This window comes from Acipenser ruthenus, chromosome 3 (genome assembly GCF_902713425.1).
Source record: "Acipenser ruthenus chromosome 3, fAciRut3.2 maternal haplotype, whole genome shotgun sequence".
Taxonomy (NCBI): Eukaryota; Metazoa; Chordata; class Actinopteri; order Acipenseriformes; family Acipenseridae; genus Acipenser; species Acipenser ruthenus.
This window is the reverse complement of record NC_081191.1, coordinates 99,759,270-99,775,098: the sequence shown is the minus strand read 5'-3', so window position 1 is coordinate 99,775,098 and position 15,829 is coordinate 99,759,270. Positions and strand designations below refer to the sequence as shown.

The 15,829-nt window shown below is 38.8% G+C and overlaps 1 protein-coding gene across 1 annotated transcript in view; it reads right to left on the bottom strand.

The window, feature by feature from the left end:
• Window positions 1–15,829, bottom strand: part of LOC117394924 (outer dynein arm-docking complex subunit 2-like) — an 88,492-nt gene that overhangs the window by 17,832 nt on the left and 54,831 nt on the right. The window contains exons 15-17 of the mRNA XM_033993666.3: window positions 15,066–15,220; window positions 7,405–7,647; window positions 3,687–3,801 (exon numbers count right to left, since the gene is read on the bottom strand). Of these exons, the coding sequence (XP_033849557.2) occupies window positions 3,687–3,801; window positions 7,405–7,647; window positions 15,066–15,220 (513 nt within the window). The remainder of the gene's footprint in view (window positions 1–3,686; window positions 3,802–7,404; window positions 7,648–15,065; window positions 15,221–15,829) is intronic.

Here is a 15,829-nt window from a genome sequence, read left to right as displayed (position 1 = left end):
TAGTCCGTTTTGTTTGTCTGTTTATTTTGGCGCAAGTGCCGTGTCCCGTGTTTTTGTCTGTTCAAACCTTTTATTTTCTGTTTATTAAATGCTGAGCGCGACCACGCGCCCAGCTTATACCAAACCACATCTCTCTGTGTTTTGAATTCCTGTCTGGTCTGACGCCACCCACTCTGGCCGTCTTTGTGACACGTGGTGGCAGCGGTGGGATAGCCGCGCCTCCAAGCGTCAGACCAGGAGGGGTCTGGAAAAAAAAAAAAAAAAAAAAAAAAAAAAAGTCAATGGCAGAAGACGCCATCAAACTGCGGGGCTGGTTCCTAGAAAATGCTGGGCTGGAGGCCCAGTCTCTGCCCATAATCGTCCGGGCCCTGTGGATGATGGACAGTGAGAGATGGGAGGCCTATCAGGAGGAACACACCCCAAACACCTTGGAGGAAGGTGTGGAGTTTCTCCTCAGCTACCTGGAGGCAACGATAAAAGGAACAGCAGCCCAGGTAGCAGGCCCACCAGCAGAGGGTGAATGCCTGCTGTCCCCATCTCCACCAGCAGAGGGTGAGTACCTGCTGTCCCCATCTCCACCAGCAGAGGGTGAATGCCTGCTGGTTTTGCCTCCACAGCCCAAATGGGAGGAGCCTGAGCGTCCACAGCCCAAATGGGAGGAGCCTGAGCGTCCACAGCCCAAGCGGGAGGAGCCTGAGCGTCCACAGCCCAAGCGGGAGGAGCCCGAACGTCCTACGCCTGAGTGGGAGGAGCCCGAACATCCTACGCCTGAGTGGGAGGTGCCCGAACGTCCTACGCCTGAGTGGGAGGAGCCCGAACGTCCTACGCCTGAGTGGGAGGAGCCCGAACGTCCTACGCCTGAGTGGGGGGAGCCCGAACGTCCACAGCCCAAGAGGGGGGAGTCGGTGCGTCCACAGCCCAAAAGGGAGGAGTCGGTGCGTCCACAGCCCAAAAGGGAGGAGTCGGTGCGTCCACAGCCCAAAGGGAGGCAAGTCGGGGTTTCCACAGCCCTGGGACCCAAGCCACCAGCAGAGGGAAAATGCCTGCTGGTTCAGCCCCAAGAGCCGGAAGGGGAGAGGTTACAGGCTCAACCCCCTGAAAATTTTTGGGGGGGAGAAGGGCAGGATGCTGGTGTCCCCCAGCAGCCTCTCGCTATGCTGCTGAAGGCAGCACGGCGCGCACATGCCCAGCCGCCACAGCAGAGGGAGCCAGCACCGCCAGGAGCAGAGGAGCTGGAGCTGCCTCTGCCTCCACCACCTCCAGGAGCAGAGGAGCAGGAGCTGCCTCTGCCTCCGCCACCACCACCGCAAGGAGCAGAGGAGCAGGAGCTGCCTCTGCCTCCGCCACCACCACCGCAAGGAGCAGAGGAGCAGGAGCTGCCTCTGCCTCCGCCACCACCACCGCCAGGAGCAGAGGAGCTGGAGCTGCCTCTGCCTCCACCACCGCCAGGAGCAGAGGAGCTGGAGCTGCCTCTGCCTCCACCACCGCCAGGAGCAGAGGAGCTGGAGCTGCCTCTGCCTCCGCCACCGCCTGGAGCAGAGGGGCTGGAGCTGCCTCTGCTGCCCGTACCTCCGCAGGGAGTACGGTGGCCGGAGCCCCAGAAAGGGGAGCTGCCGGCCACGAAGAAGGGGGATGAGGTCTGGAGACCACTTTCCCCAGCAGCAGTTTCGCTGCAGGAGTTCTTGTGGCCGGAGCCCCACAGGAGGGAGCTGCCGGCTATGAAGAAGGGGGAGGTCGGGGGACCACCTGCCCCCGCAGCTTTTTCGCTGCAGGACGGGACCAGCATGCTGTCAGCCGTGCCACTACCGGCAGGGGAGCTGACAGCATGTCCAGCCATGGGCCCACTAAAGCCTCCCTTCCCAGCCCGAGACTTTGGCCGGGACTGCTGGGTATTTAAGGGGGGAGGTGGCCGTTGAGGCCATGTGTGCTGCGCACAAGGGGGGGTATATGTGGCAAAGTGCCCCGCCCCTGTGTGCATTTGTGTGTTCTGTGTTGTGTATATGCGTGCGTATGTTAATGTTGGTGTATAGTCATTGGTACACGGGATATAAACGGGTCTGTGTTTCACGTGTATTTAAAAAGTGTATATTTGTATTTAGGCACGGGATTGCACATCACGCACGTGCATTTAAAATATAATATGTGAACACGGGGTTTCACGTAATTAATTCACGTGCTGGGATTCAAGTGAATAATTAATTAGTAATTGAATCCCAGCACAACAGTATATATAGATGCACATTTTCACTCAGTGGTGGTTGGGTGTTCGGAAGAGGAGAACGGGTGAGAGAGAGAGGAGAGTTAAAATAAGTAAAAACGTAAAGATAAGTTTGTTTGTACTCACCGTGTCTGTCTGTCTCTCCGTGCACCGTTTGTTTAGTGTTAGTCCGTTTTGTTTGTCTGTTTATTTTGGCGCAAGTGCCGTGTCCCGTGTTTTTGTCTGTTCAAACCTTTTATTTTCTGTTTATTAAATGCTGAGCGCGACCACGCGCCCAGCTTATACCAAACCACATCTCTCTGTGTTTTGAATTCCTGTCTGGTCTGACGCCACCCACTCTGGCCGTCTTTGTGACAAGCACCCAAAACTATATGATACCAGATTAAAACCCAGATTAAAACCCACCCCATAAATACATTTTGGTTCCACAAATATCCCTATTTTTTGGCCCAATCATTTTGATTTGCTGTTTTAACTATTGGTCATCATTGATCTTTGTAAAATGGGTTTATATATTTAGTTACTATCTGGGGTGAATTAAACATGAAAAAAATTATTTTAATATGTAGACTGAATACAAAATAACTTGGCTGTAGTGTGAGCTATTACTGCCAGACTTAGTCCAAAACACATGTCTTATAGTCTGCAGATACTGTAGCTTAGTCTCAACATTTTCAATATAAGGTAAAACAAAAATGTTTGAAGGTAAAACAAAAATGTTTTAATCAAATTGTTTTTACAAATGTAAATCCTTTTCAAATGTTTACTGGGGTCTCGTGTTTCTCTGTTGCACAGTTTGTAATATTTTTTAAGTTACACGAGTCTAACAAGACTTGAGCTGTCATAACCTATCAGTCAATTCCGATTCATTTGCCCAAAAATGTAATGGTATGGTTAAACTTCTTTTTTTTTGTCTTAAAGGTATCTGCCCAAAATGTACAATGTAAACTACTGTATGTCTGACTCAACAGTATACAATATGTTTAATCCATATAGTAATTGACAATGACAACAAATTAGACTATAATCACATTACTTTCTCTAACTACTTAGAAGGCAACTGATGAAGAAGTAATTGAGCTTATAATTTTATAAATAAATGTGGTTATAACAGATGGTTCTTCAAAGTCTTGTGTGTGTGTGTATATTATATATATATAAATATATTTTAAACATTTTAAAACAGAGTCCGGTAAACAGACACCTGTCAAAAAAGATTCTCTGCTCTTTCTCAAACTTTTTCTGTGCTTTTGGTGACAGGTCTAGTCATTTTATGGTCTCTACAAATGTGGCAATGGTCAGGTTTTTTTTTCATCTTATCGGGAAGCTGTAATCCTTGGTTAAATTGAGGCAGCCTTAAAAAAAATGTGTCTTTTCATCAATTGCAGTATTTATAACCCTTATAATATAAAACAACACACCCCCTACCTCTCAATGAGACAGCACCATATTTTTTTTGTTACTGTACCTTTGCATTTTCAATGCAGGGACATATTGCCCATGCTGCACTTGCTTGAACATCTGGATTTTGATTTTTCAACAAGGACCATAATAAGCGGACTCCATCCAAACGGTCAATGATTCTATAGAATGGGAAAAGAGAACATATATAAATACAGTTTAAAACAAATGTAAAATAATTGGTAAATACAATATCATTTAAATTGTAGTCTAACAAACTGCAGTCCTTATTTCAGCAAAACCAGTGAAATAGAAGATAGTAAGACAAAAGAACAAGTAATCTCTTAAAACCTTTTTTTTTTTTAAAACATATTTCACTGCAACATTTCTTTTATCTGTTAATAGTTATATTACTGTGTCCAATTATTATCTCCCCCCCCCATTTTCTCCCAATTTGGAATGTCCAATCGCTTTTCACCTCACCGCAGCAATTCCCCACATGGCTCAGGAGACCCGAAGGTTCAGTGGGCATCCTTCGATCCCACGACCAAACCATCTTCCTTTTTCACCCAGAAATTCGAAAGAGGATGTCAGTGAGCTACCGACCTCTGGAGGACAAAGGCCAGCAGGGTTCGCTGTAGCACAATGAGGAGAAACAGTGCCTGCAGGTCCCTAACCCACGGGAGCGCCAGAGCCAATGCAATGCTCCCTTCGGAGTCCCCAGCAAAGGCCAGCCTACTTCATACAGCCAGGACGTGAACCTGAGCTGTATGACTCACCCTGCTTCACACAGTGAGGACATGAACCTGCGCTGTATGACTCAGCTTCAGCTCACGGACGGATGGCCTGACATTCTCCTGTAGAATTCTCTGATACAGAGCAGAATTCATGGTTCCTTCAATGATGGCAAGGCGTCCAGGTCCTGATGCAGCAAAGCATCCTCAAACCATGACACTACCACCACCATGCTTGACTGTTGGTATGAGGTTCTTACTGTGGAATGCAGAGTTTGGTTTTTGCCAGACATAACGGGGCCCATGTTGGCCAATAAGTTCTACTTTTGACTCATCTGTCCATGGAACACTGTTCCAAAACTCTTGAGGATCATCCAGGTGCTTTTTGGCAAACTTGAGACGAGCATTCATGTTCTTCTTAGTGATCAATGGCCCAGTGTCTTTCTGATGGTGGAGTCATGAACACTGACCTCAGCCGAGGCGAGGTGAGATCCCTGGATGGTGTTCTAGGGTTCTTTGTGACTTCCTGGATGATTTTATGCCCTGCTCTTGGAGAGATTTTGGCAGGATGGCCACTCCTCGGAAGATTCACTACTGTCCCAAACTTTCTCCATTTGGACAATATGGCTCTGACTGTGGTTCGGTGGAGTCCCAGAGCCTTATAAATGGCTTTGTAACCCTTTCCTGACTGATAGGCATCAACAGCTTTTTTCCGGAGGTCTTCAGGAATTTCTTTTGTTCATGGCATGATGTGCCTCTAGAACCTGTGTGCTGACAACTTCACTCTGATGGTAAGGGCCAAAGTTAGTCAGATTTATATTGGGCAGGGCTGGCCCAAATCAGGCCTGGTTGTTAACCAAAGTACTCAAACTGCTGACCCTAATTATCCCTTTAATTGGGTTGAGTTAACTGGGGAGGGGGGCAGCGCAATAACTTTTTCACACCTAAAGATTGCATGTTTGATTACCTTGCACACCAAACAAATGAAAGACAAATGTCATTTTTTCTCTCAGACTCCCTCTATATACTACTACAACCCACAAAAAAATCTGACCAAATACAATGTGAAAAATGTGCAAAAATGCAGAAAATCAGACAGGGGGCAAATACTTTTTCACGGCACTGTATATATCACAATTTTTTTTTTACTTTCCTTAAAATTCTTATACTAAATGGTTTTAGCCAAGACCTGTGAACTATAAGAATTGTATAACACTGTACCCATTGTCTGATATAAATAACATGGAACGTTTTTTCGTGTGCTCTACCAACAAGACCAACATTGAACACTGTTGTAATTGCTTAAACACTCTCTAATCAAAGTATCTTCATGACTGGCTATAAATTAATACTCATCAGGGGCATATCTGCACCATCTGTCTTATGTTTATATATAAATCAGTCTAGGGGGTCCACTGGGTACTTTAAACTGAGAGCAATGCCAAACCAAACTTAATATCCTTCACACACACACTACTTTTGTTCACAAGAACAGATATGATAAAGTTCAGGCAGATGAGACATGCATGAAGAAAAAAGCAGACATATTTTGATTTAATACTTTAAAAAAAAATATATATATATACACCATCTCATTGTATTTTTCTACCTTTCATTATGGAAGGAATATACATTAACAGTGGAGGGTTTATTTATTTATTTATTCTAAAATATTTATATAGTTGAACCAAAAAAAAGAGAGATTCTGCAGCCAATGTGTATATGTTAATCTCAATAGAAGTAACCAATAATGAAAATGTTGCTGCTTTGTCAGGATAAATACACTCCTGCTAGCTATTTCTTACTGATTTTAATAAGCATGTGTAAATTATTCAATCTCTGGACCAACTGGCATTCTCTGGTCTAACATTTGTAAATATACTTTATTGAAGTACAAAATAGTTAGAGTGATTAGCATTAATAAATACAATAAGTGGGTATTGCACAACCATAATAAAATTTTATGGGGGGGGGGGGGTGTTCTATAAATTATCATTAACTTACAAATATTTATTTTGGTGCATATCATTTCTAAATATTTTGCAATTCCCAATCAGTCCATGGATCCACAAAATAAGTGTGTTTCATTGACTAAACCAAGCTAAATGATCATCAATCACATAGATACAAATTCAAACGTAAAAACAATTCCACTGACGTTTACATATTTTTTGCTATCAGCAATAGTGCATTCCGATAGTGTAAGGGGCGTGGCAAGTCATTCTTACAGCTGCTGCACGTGACATAATGATTGTGACATCAGAAGTGTTTGGGCGACACTTTCGACACCAGGTCAACACGATTTTAAGGAACATAAGAAATTATTGTTTTAGAATTAAAAGTATACAATTCCAACATAACTTCCTTCTTTTTATGAACTAGAAATATGACACAGAACAAAGAATGATAGCATTGATGACATTACGGGTAAGTTTTCATTGAATCTGCTTTATTGGACTGTTAGCTATTGTGTGTTTATAAGTGTTCGGTGGTTACGTCTAATCAAGTTGAGAGTGTATTTCTCGCACACTGTTTGCTGTGTCAGACCAGCGAGTGAAGTGAACTGGGTCTGTCATACAAAGAGTGCAAGAGAAAGTAGATCTAGTATATATTCAAAGATCAATGCAGCACTTCGTCCTTATAAAAAGTGGAAAATCACATATTTACAAATAATCTTTTGAACGTTTAAACACTGAGATATTTCTGCTTCACTGACTATGTATAACTTTGCTTGTTCAGTGATTTAGGTGATGGTATGAGTGAAAAAGAAAACACTGTTCATTAACATATTAGCATTTTGCAATGCGGTCCCCAGCCCCGAGTAATAAATGTGGAATTGAATGCTGCTCATTCTTCAAGGAAGGGAAAGTTGGACTTGAGTGTTGGACATTTGATTTTTTGGGTCATTTCATCTTGTATCACAAGCACTATGATAAAGGATCGATTTTTTTTTTTTTAACAGAGAAATGTATTGGTCTTATCAGTTCTGTAATGCTAAATACCTAAGGTGTATATATTAATTTTTCTAAAAATGCAAAAGGATTTACTCACGCCATGTTATCAGGTTCAGTAGCACAGGCTCCAACTGCTTTAGTAACATTGACCAGAAGTGCTTGGTTGGTACCGGTAAGGAGATTGACCAGTGGTTGAATGCCCCCACACCTCCTTATAACAGCTCGATTGGATGGTTCTTGGGCACACTCTCCTAAAGCTCCCACAACGTTGACAAGGACTTCTTCAGGCTGGTCAGTCAGCAGTCCAACTAGGGTTTCTAAGGCTTTGTATTCCTGAAACCTAAAAGAGTAACAGTAAAAGTAAAAGTATATAGTTTTCAATTTTATATTAGCAATGCATATAATGTGGTTGAAAACAGCCACATCAAAGGTATAAGTTGTAGGCAAGACTTAATTTATTTACAGTTGTTGTTTCTGGCACGGAGGGCTTAGCCTATTGTTGAAAATGTCCAAGGTCATTTGGTTTTGGTCTCCATCCACTACTTGCAAGTAAATATCCCCCCTCCCCCAAAAATATGGTTGAATGCCAAAATTAACTTTACTTATTTTGTTTACTGAATTCAGCAAAAACTATGTTATTTATGTACTGTTTTATGTGTTATCTACAGTGTTATCTACAGAACATAGGATTATACTGCAATTGCAAAAATTATTTTTGATAAATGTAGTATATTTTGCCATGCCAGTACCAATTAATGTAATTATAAAGGTAAGATAAATATAACATAACCCAGTTTCTGGCAGCTCTAATTATTCTTCACTATAAACAGTAGGCTCCAGACATGATCAACCATTATGATGTTTTGGCAACAAATATCTTCAAAAGGTATAGCTGTCAAACGGATTTATTATTGCAATAACTTCAGACAACTTTTTTTTTATAATACAGAAAAAGGTCATCCATATTCATCATCAAAACTGACACATAATCCTACCCTATTATAATAATGTTTTTTTTTTTTTTCCACGTAATGCCTTGCAATGGAGTTGTAGAATTATTAAGTCCCAATCAGGAAAACCAATCACATTAAGAATGGCCAGGGGTTATTATTTTCAATCAGCTTGGCATACTTATGGTTAAATTGTACAAAAGGTGAAATGTGCTACAAACTTTAAAAAAGCCTTCTCAAGAGTTTTTAAACATGATTGCAAATCAATCATAATCATTCCTGTCTGTTTTCTTTTACCAAATCTAAACTCATTCTGATGAGCTAACATTAAGAACTCATAGGAAAGGGTTCCTAATGGTTTCCAATAGAGAGTTCTGAAGCTTTATGCAAAAAGAAATGTGTACTCCATAGTCAGTGTGTGTGTACATATACGATGGAAGTAACAGAAAGCAGTGTGATGAGTCAAAGGGGTTTTGGTTTGTAATTCAGCCTCCCAATAGTAGAAGGTATCGAATCAACCCAAGCCTTCCCTCACCAAGATCACGTGACTTTGACATAAGTCACCATTATGGGGGCGCCATCTTGGCGAGGGGCGGAAGTGCGGAATATACGAGTATGTATGATCCCTGAGACTCAAGTCACTTTACTCGGTCTGCCCTGACACGACTGAAGACTAAAATGAAAAACGAGTCTCCCGTCTGCTGAAAATTCATTTGTTAATTTGACAAGCTCTCCTGGGGTAAAGCAGACTTAAGACTCCGTATCCATGGAGAAACCAGGGTCTATCCTACCATGAAAATGAGTCTCACAGTTGGTGAATATACAGCATACGTTAAAGTAGCTGTAGTTGAAAGTTTGCCATACCCTGTCCTCCTGGGGGAGATTAAGTCAGGGAATGGTCTTAATTTCAACCAGGGGACAACTTAAACAACGGGATAAAACAATTGGCAAAATTTTCCCGTTGCAATCTGACCTTTTTAACTAGATTTCACCTGAATTAAATGTAACGAGAGCGTCGGGCAGAAAAATTTGAGGGAACTCAAAGGAGACAGGGGGAGGGGTCTAAGCCAATGTCACAAACGAAAAGGTAAATACGGTGTAGAAAATTAGTGTCCGGTACAGGCTGACAACACATAGAACATGGTAAAAAAAATGCTATAAACCCTAGCCTACTGCAATCTGAAGTCATTTACAAGAAAATCAATTCTGGATAAAGGTATTTAAACGCTACAAACGTAATCAAAATAGAGAAAACAATTTAAATTAACCAACATAGCGATAGCATTTCTAGGAAATCACCAGGAGGTGTGCGTGTGTCATAATTTTAATACTTACAGTGCCTATAGTAAGTATTCACCCCCCTTGGACGTTTTCACAGTTTGTTGTGTTACCTGAAATCTTGATGCATTTAAATGGGATTTCTTTTCCTTTGATTTACACAACCTACTCAACACTTTCAATGTGTGAAAAAATGGGGGGGGGGGTGTTGGGAAAGACAAATCAATTAAAAATAAAAACCTGAAAAGTCTTCATTAGATAAGTAAAAGTGGTTCACATGATTTCAGATTAAATACACCTGTCTGTGTAGGGTCCCACAGTTGGGTAGTGCATTCAAAGCAAACATACTACCATGAAGATCAAGGAGCTTTCAAAACAACGCCGGGATAAAGTTGTGGAAAGGCACAGATCAGGGGAGGGGTATAAAAAGATTTCAAAGGCATTGAATATCCCTTGGAGCACAATCAAGTCAATCATTAAGAAGTGGAAGGTATACGGCACCACCCAGAATCTACTTAGAGCAGGCCGTCCTCCCAAACTAAGCAGCCAGGTAAGAAGGGCATTGGTCAAAGAAGGCACCAAGAGGCCAAATCCTTGAGGAAAACCTGCTTCAGTCTGCAAAAGACCCAAGACTGGGACGGAGATTCACCTTTCAGCAGGACAATGACCCCAAGCACACAGCCAAAGCAACACTGGAGTGGCTTATATTATTTAAACACACACTAAATTCAACTATTAACTTTTCTTGCCATACAATTGACAAATAAGTAATAAATTGTTTTAAGTTTGTTGTCTCTGCATTGTCTCCTTAGTTGTATCCCTCACAATCAGCTTATTTATAATGTGTTTAGTAGCTTCCCAGCGATAGCATCTTCTCTTTAAAAAGATTGTGTCTATTTGTGCCCACCTAGCGCCCCATAATCAGGCGTTAATGACCTTTGCCTTAGTGTTATGTTAGTGCTTTGCCCTGTGATTTAAATTGGACCCATACTTATTTAACATACTAATACTGTTTTTTCTGTATTTAGCAGTTGATAGATAGTTTGCAAATATCTGTTTGTTAAGCAGTAAATATATCAGAACCTGACACATGGCAGCAGTGTGGAGTAGTGGTTAGGGCTCCGGACTCTTGACTGGAGGGTTGTGGGTTCAATCCCAGGTGGGGGACACTGCTGCTGTACCCTTGAACAAGGTACTTTACCTAGATTGCTCCAGTATAAATGGGTAATTGCATATAAAAATAATGTGTAAAAAATAATGCAATTGTATGTAAAAAGAATGTGATATCTTGTAACAATTGTAAGTCGCCCTGGATAAGGGCATCTGCTAAGAAATAAATAATAATATATTTATTTGTGTTTTTTTACACATAAATACCCAAGTGCACGAAGTACATTTGTTTAGAAATGTGGGCTAAATATTTAATAGAATATTTAATTTGGAATGAATACCTCAATATCAAGAGATTTAAGAATTTGAGGTTCATACATTCATACATACATACATTTTTTTTTTAATCATACATTTGTCAAATATCCTAAGCCTAGGTAAGTAATACAAGCTTGATGTTTACCTGAGGTTTTGCCCTTTCGAAGTTAGTTTTGTAGGGTTGTCACAAATTAATCTAAATCATGGCTGATAAGATTAGGTAGATATCTTTGCATCTGTATACATTTGATTATCAGTCACTTGACAGCTCAATATAACCTCAGTGTAATAATAATTTCATTGAATATTTAATCTTAGTATTTTTATTCACTGAAACAGAATGAATTTATTTTCCTAGTGGAGTCAGAATACTAGTTTATATTTCTTGTTTCATGAAGCCCAAAAACTGGTGTTTAAACAAGGTTAGGTTTAAATAAACATACTTGATTTACTTTTAAATAAAAAATGTAAATTATATTTTGCAATCAATCATTTTTCATTTTAATGCATCATTAATCAAGAAAATAGTTACCACATGTTAGTTCATTTTCTTTAAGAGAATCCATACTACATCTTTTTAGTCCTTACAAAAAGGATATAATATATAATACAGTACATACAAAAATATGTAATTATGTTAAAAATAATTACATTAACAGCTGCTTAAAAACTGTTTACAGTTGTCCTAAGACGTAAACCAAGGTCCTATTGTAAGCGACTGCAGCAGCAGTTGATGTATAGTTTACACCCTAGTCTCTATAAGTCGCTTTGGATAAAAGCGTCTGCTAAATTATTAATAATAATAATAATAATAATAATAATAATAATAATAATAATAATAATAATAATAATAATAAGTAAATTATCCTTAGTGGTGCTTGACTTTGAAATGTATGCATACCAAGTTTCTTATTTCTTAAGAAAAAATATTTCATTTGAAACTTTAGAATAAAAAAAAAAAAAACATAAAATTACAACATGAGGAATAATTCAGTTTAGTATGTGCGTGTTTTGTAACGTTCACTCACTATTAACTACGGTATATTTATATTTATTAAAGTAACTGCTGCTCCTGTTCCGAATAAATATTTATTAATTTAGAAAATATTTGTATTTTTAACAAACATGTTAGGAATAATTACAAATGGTGCATTGTGTTTTTATTAGGTGTTACTCTAGTATATACTGATTGCCTGCTCCACTGATTTCTTCATCTGGTGCCTTGCTGTTTCCTGAATGGCAGCCAATATGTGGCTCTATAGTGTTAGTGTTCAACAGCTTGCAAATGATTGGTCGTCTTAAACATCATAAATTCTTTGGTTATTGCATTGCAGCTAAAGCCTTGGCTACAATGAGTGTCCATGTGCCAAGTTTAATACAGAGGCTAAATGTACTATTAACTAGATTGGAATAGAACATTTAAAGGTTCTCATGTAAATTGTATTTATCTTATTTGAATTCTACACCCCTTGTTAACCTTGCACCTTTTCTATCTTGGTAAACCCTTTACGTTTTCAGTTCAAGTAAACCTAGTGTATGTACAGCCTTGATCACTTCTTGATTACTGCTGAGTAACTGATCTAACAAACCCCTGATGAGACTTCCCTTTTAACCGAATCTGTAAACTCAATAAAAACTTTGTTTATTTGCTTGGCTGGATCCTGGTCTTTAATTCAGTGTTTACAGCTAGATTTATAAAAACAAAACTGCACATACTGTATAGCTGCGTATAAAAGCTGCACTTCTTAAAACAGCTATACTGCCTCGGATAGAAATATTGCTTTTTATCTTTTTCCATCAATTTTGAATCTCTGTCTCTCTTTCCAATTATGGTTTAATATTTCTGTCACTGAATTAGGTTACCATTAAGATAATAAACTATTTACCTACTAGGGGGTCTATTCAGTTGATCTAAATGGTGAAGATCCAAATACTGCCGTCATGAAAAAAAGTAACTTTTACAAAACCTGCTTTTAGTGAGTGTGAGTCCCCTTAGTCTATTCTGTCTTCAGAAATTAGAAAAATATTTAAAAACAGGAGGTACTTGGATCCGCCACTATTTAAATCGATAGACTCCTATATTTAACTTTACTAAAGGGGATTAACAACACAGAAAACCTGAACAGAGTCATAACATAAACAATTTATTCAACAGTAAACATTGAAATAGTTGTCAGCTGTTAACATCTCTAAGATGAAGAACTTTTGACCCAGCCGAGGGCTGCTTTCAAACTGGAATATAACCTCATCTGAATAATATAAATTCCATAAAAAGCATGTATTGTAGTTATTTTCAGTTAACATTTTTCTGATTCTGAAACACTTCATTCGTCAAATGAATTACAATAAAAGTTAATATCACACTGTAAATCTGAAATAAGAAACAGTAATTATTTTAACCCTAGTTATAAATAATATGATTCAATATTTATCCTTATTATGAAGATGAGCTGTAAAAAATGAAAATGAACTTAGGCTTATCAGTTTTTTTTTTTATATTTGTTGGCTACCATCATATTAAACAGTTGGAAATTATAAACAGGCACAGAAGTATAAATTAATACATATGTGAATATTATTCTGCATGTCCTCTGTCTCACATTGCACAGGAAAATAAACAGTATTACATTATTTATTTTATGGGAGTACCTTTGCAGAAGCTGGAGAAATGGTGAAAGTATGCCAGGTCATGAATTTTTTTGGTGTAATTCATTTTTTTGGAAAGTTACTATTTCTCTATACTAAGGCATCATCTGGCAGGACATATTTCAAGAGAAGATTCTGGAATTTCTACAACTTGAAGATGGAGAGTTATCCGGCCAAATGTACATTTAAAATAACACTACAATCAAGCAGCACAAAGACCTTAAATATTTATAAGTGCCAAGAATGACTGAACAGTACTTGGCAATTAAAACATACGTTCTCAGGCATTGCTGAACTAAAAAATAACTACAGTAAAAACTGAAATACAGTAAAATAAGATCTGGCAAGAAGCAAAACATACCTCTATTATGACAGGCATAACAGGTGTTATTTTTTGCTATTGTGCATCATAAGCACAAATAACAGGGTTTATTGTCACACACGTTTTATATATATATATATATATATATATATAGAGAGAGAGAGAGAGAGAGAGAGAGAGAGAGAGAGAGAGAGAGAGAGATATATAGAGAGAGAGAGAGAAAGAGAGAGAGAGAGAGAGAGAGAGATATAGAGAGATATATATATAGAGAGAGAGAGAAAGAGAGAGAGAGAGAGAGAGAGAGAGAGAGAGAGAGAGAGAGAGAGAGAGAGAGAGAGATATTGTAAACAAGCCTTCACCGCTCACGGTTCGTTGCCCCTTTAAAAGCACAGACCCAGGACACAGAAATTGAATTTTATAAGTGCTGATGCGCTAATTTTAATATTTACACAAAGACAAAACAAAATGAAACAAACACCTAGCTCCCATTCGGAACACTAACTAAACACAGGTAAGTTCCCTGACTAACACGGGACAGCTAAGCTGTTTCCCCATCCACAAACCACAAGAGATTGTTTTACACAATACCTTTTTTTTTTTTTCTTAATCAATAAAACAAAACAATTAAATTAAACCAATGTGCATTTGCACATGTTTTTCATACTGGGAGGATATTAACCCCCTCCCTGCTGTGTTACTATATATATATATATATATATATATATATATATATATATATGAAATATATGGAAAATATATAGAACGTGCTTTCCCAATGAGGGCACAAAATATAATAGAACCATTATTGTTAATAATTCAGTTATGGAAAACAACATTATATTAATATCTCCTTTCCAGGCCTGAGCCAATTCATAAGTCACACAATTACTAACAAAAGGAATAATTTATGTATGGTTTTGCACTGTGTTCTTTTCTCATGTAACATGTGCAACTTGGCTGCAGTCTTATGATGATACTTTATATTTACATTTTTTATGAAACTTAAATATATATATATATTAAAGAAGATATTCTATAAAACTAAAATATTTGGAAAAATTGATTATCATTACGTATTTGCTTGGTAGCAACAGTAACTACTGTGTTAATGTGGGGTTCTAATTTAATACATACTTTGCCACATTCTCAATGCTGATGGAACACTTCCAGATGGCTCCAGTGGTTGCAGCTAAAAGTTGCTTGTTCTCAGACATGCTTAGAAGTGTGGCCAGTGGTTTCAGACCATCATATTGTCTAACAAGGTCACGTGTTACTATGTCCTCAGCACACTAAAAATAAACACAAACACAAGATCAAAAATACATTAAAATAACAAGCAATAATGTTGCCTTTTGCTAAACCAACCAATACATCTAACTTATAAATCACATTTGTGATTTGTTAACAAACTGACTAGTCATTAAATACTAATTAATACAGCAGCAAGCATGAGACAGAGCTGGCATGAGGTCCTTAGGGTACAAGCACCCATGCTATGGCTCATCCAGCCAATGTAGAGGGCCAACATAACCATGAACAAGTGACACAATGTTGAACTAATGAGTTGAGGCCTCAAATACAAATACATTGCTTTTTGGCTGCTCATACTGTAGTTGGTTAACCTGTGATATGCACGTATTGAATTCAGTGTCCATTTGGGCTATTTTCCCCATGGATTGTTCTGTGCCAGTGCCAAAATATCCCAAGTCAAGCAGTGTTGTGCCAGCCCTGTATATTATCATTCCTGTCGACATAAATATTACAGAGGAAAGTGTAATCCTTTAATACCCTCTGGTCAGGTCTTTTATACACCCACACAGAAATGCCTTACAATTACATGATACAGGTATGTGCATAGAGTACAAAATTAAGATGAATTACTTGTTTTCAGATTCAGT